Source organism: Raphanus sativus, unplaced genomic scaffold, assembly GCF_000801105.2.
Source record: "Raphanus sativus cultivar WK10039 unplaced genomic scaffold, ASM80110v3 Scaffold1790, whole genome shotgun sequence".
Lineage (NCBI taxonomy): Eukaryota > Viridiplantae > Streptophyta > Magnoliopsida > Brassicales > Brassicaceae > Raphanus > Raphanus sativus.
The window spans coordinates 7,406-17,529 of NW_026617099.1; the positions used below are offsets into that span (position 1 = coordinate 7,406).

The following is a 10,124-nucleotide window of genomic DNA, read 5'->3' on the forward strand; positions in this document are numbered from 1 at the left end:
ATGGTCATTAGGCTCAAGAAAGAACTGATTATCACATCTTTTAAGACGATTGATGGTAGAGGCTCAAGTGTTCACATAACCGATGGACCATGCATCAAGATCCACTATGCAACTAACATCATCATTCATGGAATTAACATCCATGACTGCAAACCAGGATCAGGTGAGACAAATTTAGACTATAGTTTCTTAGTGAATGTTTGATATAAAATAGAACCAAAACGTCTTTATAAAACATGCTAATATTTATTGACATTTCACCCAAAAACACATGCTAATATTTTGTTTTATAGGTGGCATGATAAAAGATGGCCCACATCACACCGGATGGTGGGTCCCATCAGATGGAGACGCAGTGGCTATATTTGGAGGAAAGCATGTGTGGATCGACCATTGCTCGTTCTCCAACTGCGATGACGGTCTCATAGACGCCATACATGGTTCGACGGCTATAACCATATCGAACAACCACATGACGCACCATGACAAGGTCATGCTTTTGGGGCACAGCGATAGCTACACACAGGACAAGAACATGCAAGTCACCATTGCCTTTAATCATTTCGGTGAAGGGCTTGTGCAAAGGATGCCACGGTAAGCAATTTACAATTTTACCCTCATCGCACACACACATAGTCACCTTGATATATGTTTGGGTGCGAGGTCCGAATCACGCGCATAAAGAGTTTGCATGTGAAAGCTTGAATTTATAGAGTATGAAAAAGTCAACAAAAGGAAAATGAGACTTTTTATATAGAGTATGTATGTATAAAGGGCAGTATAGTAAAACATCTAGACCTAGTATTCTACTTGTATTCAGTATATATACGTGTATTGCACATACTAATAATATTATCCAATTCCATAAACCTACATGGTATCAGAGCATTGATCCATAAACAAAACCCTAGCCGTTATTTTTTTTTTTTTCTTCCTCACGCTATCTTCTTCCCCACCCGGTTTCTTCTTCCCCAAGCTATCGACTGTTAACAATGTCGATCACTTCAAACGAAACCATTGAGATTTCTGAAACTCCCAAACTCTTGAACATCAACATGACTAACGTCACCAAACTTACGGCCTCCAATTTTCTTATGTGGAGCCGTCAAGTTCGAGCTCTTCTCGACGGATACGATCTGTCAGGCCACCTCGACGGATCCAGCGTTTCACCTTCTCCGACGATCACGACTGATGGAGTTGTGACCGCTAACCCCGCGCATCTTCTTTGGAAGCGCCAAGATCGCCTTGTTTACAGTGGGTTGCTTGGGGCGATCACCGTCTCGATCCAGCCTATTCTGTCTACTACGGAGACATCGGCTCAGATTTGGGACACCTTGTCTTCTACATACGCCAAACCGAGTCGTGCTCATATCCAGCAGTTGCGACAGCAGATCAAGTCTTGGACCAAAGGCACGATGACTATTGATGCCTACTTTCAGGGCTTCAAAACTCGTTTCGATCAGGTGGCGCTTCTCGGCAAGCCATACGATATCGAGGATCAAATTGAGTTCATCTTAGAGGGACTACCAGAGGAGTACAAGCCGATCAAAGATCAACTGGAAGGCCGTGAAACTCCCCCATCGCTTGCGGAGATCCATGAGAAGCTCTTGAATCACGAGAACAAGCTTCTCGCCAAGAGCTCCACCCCGGCGATTCTTCCTGCTACGGCCAATATGGCTAACCATCGGGGCTCCTACAGCAACAACACACCACGCCACACCAGTTCTCAGCCCCGAAACAACCACAACACCAACCAGCGATCCCATCAAACTTGGCAACAACAACAGTTCTCGCCAAGAAGTGATACTGCTCCGCGGGGATATCAAGGACGCTGCCAGTTCTGTGGCGTTCAAGGACACAGTGCTCGACGATGTCCGCAAATCCAGGGGGCGTCTAACGCCAATAAGACGAGCACGCCACCATCGACGCCTTGGCAACCTCGGGCTAACATGGTGACTGCTCAAAACTACAATCCCGGAAACTGGATTTTGGACAGTGGCGCCACTCATCATCTGACTACTGATCTCGGCAACTTGGCTCTCCATCAGCCCTACACCGGTGGAGAAGAAGTCACCATCGCAGATGGCTCCGGTCTGCAAATCTCGCATACGGGTTCCACAACTCTCAACTCTTCTACTCATGCCTTTAAACTTCGCGATATATTATATGTTCCTAACCTTCACCGTAACCTGATCTCTGTTTATCGCCTGTGCAATTCTAATAACGTTTCTGTTGAATTCTTTCCTGCACATTTTCAGGTGAAGGATCTCAGCACGGGGGTCCGGTTACTCCAAGGCAAGACTAGAGACCAAATGTACGAGTGGCCGGTTTCTTCATCAAACACCATCTCCCTTTTTGCTTCTCCCACACCGAAAACCACTCTAGCTTCCTGGCACTCCCGATTGGGACACCCAACTTTTTCTGTTTTGCAATCTATTATTTCCAAGTTTTTGTTACCTCTTTCTGCTTCAGCTCAAAAAGAAAACTCTTGTTCTCATTGCCTCATTAATAAAAGCCATAAACTTCCATTTCATACAAACACTATCTCTTCTACTCAGCCTCTTGAATACTTGTATACCGATGTGTGGACCTCACCTATTTTATCCATCGATAATTTCAAGTATTATCTTATCTTTGTTGATCATTTCACCCGATACACATGGTTCTATCCTCTCAAACAGAAGTCTCAAGTCAAAGAAACTTTTGTTCACTTCAAAAGCTTAGTGGAGAAACACTTCGGCAAGCCTATCAAAAATTTGTACTCCGACAACGGCGGAGAGTACATTGCTCTACGGTCTATCCTCTCCTCACATGGGATCGCGCATTTCACCTCTCCACCTCACACTCCAGAACACAACGGCATGGCTGAGCGCAAGCACCGTCACATTGTTGAGACAGGCTTAACTCTACTCCACCAGGCTCGCCTACCGACAACATACTGGACATATGCATTTGCAGCTGCGGTGTATCTCATTAACCGACTTCCGACACCGATCATCGAGAACCAATCGCCCTACATGAAGCTCTTTGACACACAACCAAATTATCTCAAGCTTCGGGTGTTTGGGTGTCTGTGTTTTCCATGGCTCCGACCTTATGCTCAACACAAACTCGACGACCGGTCTCTACCTTGCATCTTCCTCGGTTACTCAGTGACGCAAAGTGCGTACCTGTGTCTCCATCAACAGACCGGCCGAATATACACCTCTCGGCACGTTCAGTTCATTGAGACTACGTTCCCATACATGGCTTCCCCACCAGTGAGAAGAGATAACGATGAGAACCAACCACCAAGCTTTGCTCCTCCGACGCTTGTTCCGATCGCGCCACTCGTGCACTCTGTCGCGCCTACGCCCCCGTGTCCGGATCCTCACCACCAGGAACCACCAGGAAATAATACAACAGGTACTGTTATTGGTTCTGTGCAGGTACATGAAGAGAGATCTCCTCCACCCACAGCCCCCGCTCCGCAACCACAAACTCTTCCCACTCCACAACCACAAACTCTTCCCTCTCCACATCCGCAAACTCTTCCCTCTACTTCCACTACCCAACCTGCACCCGCACCTGAACCTATCCCATTGCCCTCACCACCTATACCTACAGTCTTACCACCTCCTCCCACAGCAAACGCCCATCCTATGCAAACCCGAGCTAAGAACAAAATCACCAAACCAGCCCAAAAGCTTACTCTTTTAGCCGTAAACCAAGCCAAGAACCCTCTTATACCCACCACTGTGGCCCAAGCTATGCGAGATCCAAACTGGAGACATTCTATGGGAGATGAGTACAATGCTCAAGTTCGGAATCAAACGTTTGAACTGGTTCCGCCGGCGCCAAATCAGCATGTCATACCCACTAAGTGGATTCATACGATTAAATATCTTGCTAATGGTTCCATTGATAGGTACAAGTCGAGATGGGTGGCTCGCGGATACAACCAAGAGTATGGCATCGACTATGCGGAGACGTTCAGTCCGGTTGTCAAAACCCTCACGATTCGTCTCGTACTTCAACTTGCCGTCACTCGCGCCTGGCCTATAAAACAGCTGGACGTCAACAACGCTTTTCTTCAAGGAACACTAATGGATGAAGTCTATGTTTCTCAGCCTCCCGGTTTCGTAGATACTGATAGACCACACTATGTGTGTCGCCTCAAGAAGGCACTCTATGGACTCAAACAAGCACCACGGGCTTGGTATCAGGAACTACGAAACTTCTTACTCCAGACGGGCTGTATTAATTCGGTTGCAGATACGTCTGTCTTTGTTTACATCAAGGGAGCTCACATCGTATACATCTTGGTCTATGTCGACGATATAATCATCACTGGAAGCAGCAGCCTGATCGTTGATGGCGTGATACATGTTCTTGCCACTAGGTTCTCGCTAAAAGAACCCACGGATCTTCATTATTTTCTGGGTGTTGAAGCTACAAGAACTTCTGCTGGTCTGCATCTTATGCAACGCAAGTACATCATAGATCTCTTAACTAAGACGAAGATGTTGGACGCCAAACCTGTCCTCACACCTATGTCCGTTTCGCCGAAACTGACGCTCAAGTCGGGCACGGTTATGTCTGATCCGAGTGAGTTTCGTATGCTAGTAGGGAGCCTCCAGTATCTCTCTATTACGCGACCTGATATCGCCTACGGCGTCAACCGTCTCTCCCAATTCATGCATCAACCCACCGATGAGCACTGGCAAGCCGCGAAACGTGTACTCCGATATCTTGCTGGCACTCTTTCCCATGGTATCATGCTTCGCCGCGACACGCCACTGTCTCTCCATGCGTACTCCGATGCGGACTGGGCGGGAGATACAGATGATTACATCTCCACTAATGCTTTCATCCTCTTCCTTGGTGCAACACCAATAGCGTGGTCGTCTAAGAAACAAACCGGTGTTGCTAGATCTTCGACAGAGGCTGAATATCGAGCCGTTGCAAATACTGCTGCAGAGATGAAGTGGGTTTGTTCGCTCCTCACTGAACTTGGGGTCTCGCTCTCGCATCCGCCAGTTGTCTTCTGCGATAATGTAGGAGCTACGTATCTTAGTGCGAACCCAGTCTTCCACTCCCGTATGAAGCATCTGGCGTTAGATTTTCACTTTGTCCGCGAAAATGTTCAGTCTGGTGCCTTGCGGGTTACTCATGTTTCAACTAGAGATCAACTTGCGGACGCTCTCACCAAACCTCTCTCTCGGACGCGATTCATAGAACTGATGAACAAGATTGGAGTTGTTTCACTACCTCCATCTTGAGGGGGCGTATAGAGTATGTATGTATAAAGGGCAGTATAGTAAAACATCTAGACCTAGTATTCTACTTGTATTCAGTATATATACGTGTATTGCACATACTAATAATATTATCCAATTCCATAAACCTACATTTTAAACCACCACCGACCGATCACATCACTAGCTATATGTATAAGGTTTATTTCATTAAATGACACGAACATAAATGCATGAATCCAGAAAAAGCAAATAGACCATTCGCTTACAGATGTACAATATTGATTTTCATCTAATTCAAGACGTTTAGAGGAAATACTTTAGCTGGTTTCTGACTTTCAGTACACATTTGAGTGTGTATCTAGCTATACTTGGGAAAATTTTATACGTACGTCCTGAAGATTCACGCAGTGGATATAGGGAGATGCATGGATGAAAAGTTAATCAACATCAATACTAGGAAACTGTAAATAATATATAAAGGTTATTATTTTCTTGGTTAGACCATGAAATGAACACGTTAGTAATAGTTGAGTATGTTACTAATAGTCAGGGTTTTATAATAAACAGGTGCAGGCATGGATATTTCCACGTGGTGAACAATGATTATACTCACTGGGAAATGTATGCCATCGGTGGAAGCGCTTCTCCGACGATATACAGCCAAGGCAATAGGTTCTTGCTCCTAATACCCGGTTTAATAAAGAGGTACATTGTTGTGAAATATTCATAATATATATTTTTAAGAAATAATCATAATATACACTAATATATATATATATATATATATATATATATATATATATATATGTATTATTAGTTAAGTAGATGTAACATGTGGCATTTAACCCCAGTATTTAGTTTAGCCAGGTTTGTAGTTTTGTATAGTATGGATGTTGGACGACTAAAATTAAACAGTGACATATATGAAAATACATATATTCACATGTTTTTTTTTTAACAATAGGTTACAAAACATGAAGATGCACCCGAAAGCAAATGGAGAAATTGGAATTGGAGATCGGAAGGGGATATGTTGTTGAACGGAGCATATTTCCGGCAATCCGGTGCTGGAGCTTCATCGACTTATGCAAGAGCTTCTAGTCTAAGTGCGAGGCCATCATCGCTTGTGGGTTCCATCACGACGGCAGCAGGAACACTAAGTTGTCGGCGAGGTCGTCGCTGTTGATTGATCAGTATAACAATGCTAATGAAATCGTTAAGAGAAAATAATAGTATACTATTATAATATCAATGTTTATGCAGTGGTTCGTATGTTCGAATGAATGGTAAAAGACTTCTTTTTGTTTTATGTTTTTCATAGTAATGTTACAAGTGTAATGCGTCTGCTATGTCTCTGGACATTTGGAGAGATGATTTCTAAATTTATATTAATATATAGTTTGTGTTTGTTTTGTTAACAAAGAAGTTGATCTAAGCATATATTTCTTCAGATCGAGATCGTGATATGTTAATTTGGTTTAATTTATTTTTTTCTGTCTTTGATCTTCCCAAGCCCCAACCTTTTCTTTAGTTGCCTATGTGGGATACCAGTCGAGCCATCGACTCAAAATAAAAACTAATTTTAATTTTAGTTTACTACCTCAAAAATCTGGGCAATTTTTAATTAGTGATTGCAGTAATTATTAGTAACAAACTTGGCATGTTAAGAGATCGAATTGTCTTTAGTGATTCGAGGAAGAAAGTTCGGTGATCAATTTATCATGGATAACGGGGTAAAGTCATGCCCAGAAATGTCATTGATATTTTGAGTTGACAATAAAAAAATCCACTAACGCTATAAAAAGTTGTCGGCCACTCGTGAATGGGCACGCTATTTACGTCCAGTTTTCTAGACAGGACACATTTTCGGGGCTATCTATGATCTTTGATCATCGCCATAATGCATGGGTGCATAACTAGCTAGCTAGTAGTATGGCTAATCGTAACATAATAACCACAGGATTGAGCTTGATACTTTTTTGTCCTCTTTATGATCCTGATAATTGATGTACATAATCTTGGGTAACCTGTATTCCACGCGCATACTTAACTTTTTTTTGTTCTTGAAATCAATGTAACAAATGTCATTATGCAGACAGAACAAAGTTTACTTTTGCCATAGATTCCAAAAATCATAAAAGTATCACATGAGTAGTCAAAAGGACATCATTTGGTCTCCTGCAGTGTGTTCAAAAGAAAAATAAGCCGGCTCCTCCCACCGCAGCAACGGCAACGGTTGAAAAAGATACAGAGGCGGGCTGGATGGCGAGGCATTGACATCCGATTCTGGTTGTGCAAGAGAGTCATCTTTCTCTCCGGTGGGGCTAATATTGGGCATGTAATCATCCACCACCTGGACGCCGCCCGGTGCAAGTTCTAAAGGGATTTCGTAATCGGGGTTATCTTGAGACGGACCAAGGCTATCTATCAAGCTCTTCGTAGCGTTGTCTGCTGCTTTCTTGGTGTCGTCAACAACAGGTTGAAGTTTTTCAGCTTCAGCTGCTAATGTTGCGTTAACGATGGTTAGAATTACGAGAATGAAGACTAAGAAAAACCGGCTTGCCATGGTATATGTATATATGTGTGTTGATGATTATGATCCCCTGGTCTCTTTTGTTGAATGTTTGGGGTATATTTTCTAATTGTATTTACAATGTTCTGTGAGGTTTACAGAGCAGATGATTGATTAAACTTTCAAGGACAATTGAAGGGAAATGGGAATGGAGATTTGGAATTTAAACTTGTAAGGGAGATGGACGTATTAGATTAAGTGTTTTATTAGGTTAGTTTGCTATTTAGGGGGTTAAGGTGTTTGTGTTGTTTTTACCCATATTTGAGTACCTGAGCTATTCTCCTTTTCTCTATAAATAAGAAAATATGGTTTTACATATTTATAGCATATTGTTAGGGTATTCTAACTAGCTATTTGTCTTCAAATGCATGTATCTGATAACTGAAGACAATCTATTCATCAGAAGCTAATTATTTGTAATTAATCTATATTTTACCTTTTTGTGTAAAATTACATTCTCTTTTTTTTTTGTTTTATGGTAATGTATAGTTTAGAGAAAAAAATTGGTCAGGCGGTAATGTATAGTTCTAACATGGAGTTTTCCTTGCTAAGTTTTATTTGAATTTTCCTGTATATTGTTTGTCATTGATCTTCAGCAATCGCTGTCAGTACTAGAACATGTACTAGCCAATTGGAAAATGGACGTAAATTACCAGTATAGTAGACCCTTTAACCATAAGAATTTATGGTCGTTATAACGACTAAAGATCTTATGATCAAATTAATCATAAATTAACACAAGCTAAACATTTATTACAAACATCAAATCCCTAACCTTCCTAATATGCACGAATTCTTTTTTTCTTTTTGAATGAATTTTAAATTATATTCATCAAAAGTCCTTTTTAATGAATTCAAATGAACCTGAGTGCAAACCTTTTTTAAGGAAGCGAAAAAAAGAAAAACGAAACGAGCCTTTTAAGTGTAATATGAAACACAAGAGTAACATTTGATCATATGCAGAAGAACCATGCAACTGCGGCGAGAACAGATCCGGAGATAGAGATCCCTAGCAATGATGAGGCTCTTCCCGTGGGAGCTGAAGCTTCAGGGCCCTCGCTAGGGCTTCCTTCGTCAGGAGACATGTTTGGAGTCGGAGCTGGTGGAGACGAGGGGGAGGGTGAGTCGGACGAGCTGGAAGGACCTTCAGACGAGCTGGTAGGACCTTCAGACGAGCTGGTAGGACCTCCGGAGCTTGAGTCGGGGCTTGGAGACGGAGTTTTGGCTGACGAAGATGTCGGGGACTTTGCGGGGGCGCCACCACCTGAGGATGGGGAAGCGCTTGGAGTAGAGGTAGTGTTCTTCTTGGCTGCGGTGGGAGCAGAAGCCGTAGGCGGCGAGGTTGGGGCGGAGGCGGTTGGTTTTGGGACCCTGCGGCTGCTTGTTTTGAGGACCCTGCGGCTGCTTGTTTTGGGGATGCTGCAGCGGCGGGAGAAGGAGTGGGTGAGCTTTTGTTGCCGTTGGCTTTAGGAGCTCCGGCTGGAGTTGGAGGATCAGCGGCGAAGACGGCGTTAATGGCCAGCACGGCAACGGCCAGAGATAGAAGCGTAAAGGTCCTTGTCATCTTTATGTGAATGTTGAGATTTTCTTTTAAGTGCGGTAATTAATTATTAATTATTTGTTTTTGTGTCACTCAATTTTGAGTGGCTGTTGGTAACGGTGAAAAAATATTAAAGGGGGAGAAAATAGCTATTTTAATTTATAGGGGAGTCCAGAGATTTGACCGTAGTTTTTGTTGACCGGGTCCATAGGAGCTTGTTTTGGAATTTGATTGCTTTCATTTTTTTTTGTATAGTAAAAGAGAGAACATGTTGTGGTGCATGGTGGTGTTCATCTCAACTTTCAAGACACAATGTGGCAAGAAAGTGAAGATTAGTATGGTTTTACTATTTTTCTAGTCTAAATTTAGACAAGAAAGTGAAGATTAGTATGGTTGTACTATTTTTCTTCCCCCAACGTTTTGTAGTAGACAAGTGGTGGTAAGTCTACTAGGGCATCAAATTTTTTCAGAAAAGGTTTAAAAGCATTTTTCACCATTAATTAGTTAGGTCTTACTTAGATTGTAAACAATTGTTATTTGCTAAACAAATTTGTTAGATAAGTAGTTCTTTTTCTCTGTAAAATTTTGATATTTTTCAATGACAAGAAAATATACTCTCTCCGTTTCAAATTAATTGTCGTTATAAAGCAAAATTTTTGTTTCAAAATAAGTGTCATTTTCGGTTTTAAATACAAAATTTATTGACAATATTCTCTATTCTATTTTTTTATTGTTTAAAATATGGTTAGGTGTATTGGTAATAGTATTTTTA

At 42.2% G+C, this 10,124-nt stretch overlaps 3 protein-coding genes and 1 long non-coding RNA gene across 4 annotated transcripts; 2 read left to right on the forward strand and 2 right to left on the reverse strand.

The window, feature by feature from the left end:
- On the forward strand, window positions 1-598 carry LOC130504770 (putative pectate lyase 11). The gene is made up of 2 exons (XM_056999396.1): window positions 1-163; window positions 294-598. Exons 1-2 carry the CDS (start codon window positions 1-3, stop codon window positions 596-598), a joined length of 468 nt encoding a protein of 155 aa, XP_056855376.1.
- A 4,893-nt stretch (window positions 599-5,491) lies between these two features.
- Window positions 5,492-6,556, forward strand: LOC130504768 (uncharacterized). The gene is made up of 2 exons (XR_008941383.1): window positions 5,492-5,945; window positions 6,205-6,556. It is a non-coding gene; the product is annotated as an uncharacterized LOC130504768 (long non-coding RNA).
- An 839-nt stretch (window positions 6,557-7,395) lies between these two features.
- Window positions 7,396-7,806, reverse strand: LOC108807947 (uncharacterized). The gene has a single exon (XM_018580168.2). It carries the CDS (start codon window positions 7,804-7,806, stop codon window positions 7,396-7,398), a length of 411 nt encoding a protein of 136 aa, XP_018435670.2.
- Window positions 7,807-8,608: 802 nt separating this feature from the next.
- Window positions 8,609-9,401, reverse strand: LOC130504767 (classical arabinogalactan protein 6-like). Its single transcript, XM_056999395.1, has 2 exons — window positions 9,222-9,401; window positions 8,609-9,177 (listed from the first exon to the last, which is right to left on the reverse strand). Exons 1-2 carry the CDS (start codon window positions 9,374-9,376, stop codon window positions 8,766-8,768), a joined length of 567 nt encoding a protein of 188 aa, XP_056855375.1. The 5' UTR covers window positions 9,377-9,401; the 3' UTR covers window positions 8,609-8,765.
- Between the last annotated feature and the right edge of the window lie 723 nt (window positions 9,402-10,124).

What these genes read in the sequence shown, in the direction of transcription:
- LOC130504770 (XM_056999396.1), top strand. Translation starts at nt 1, where the DNA reads ATGGTCATTAGGCTCAAGAAAGAACTGATTATCACATCTTTTAAGACG. An exon ending in TGACTGCAAACCAGGATCAG is followed by an intron (nt 164 to 293) that starts GTGAGACAAATT and finishes TTTGTTTTATAG; the next exon opens with GTGGCATGATAAAAGATGGC.
- LOC130504767 (XM_056999395.1), bottom strand. Translation starts at nt 9,376, where the DNA reads ATGACAAGGACCTTTACGCTTCTATCTCTGGCCGTTGCCGTGCTGGCC. An exon ending in GCCGCTGCAGCATCCCCAAA is followed by an intron (nt 9,178 to 9,221) that starts ACAAGCAGCCGC and finishes CCGCAGGGTCCC; the next exon opens with AAAACCAACCGCCTCCGCCC.
- LOC108807947 (XM_018580168.2), bottom strand. Translation starts at nt 7,806, where the DNA reads ATGGCAAGCCGGTTTTTCTTAGTCTTCATTCTCGTAATTCTAACCATC.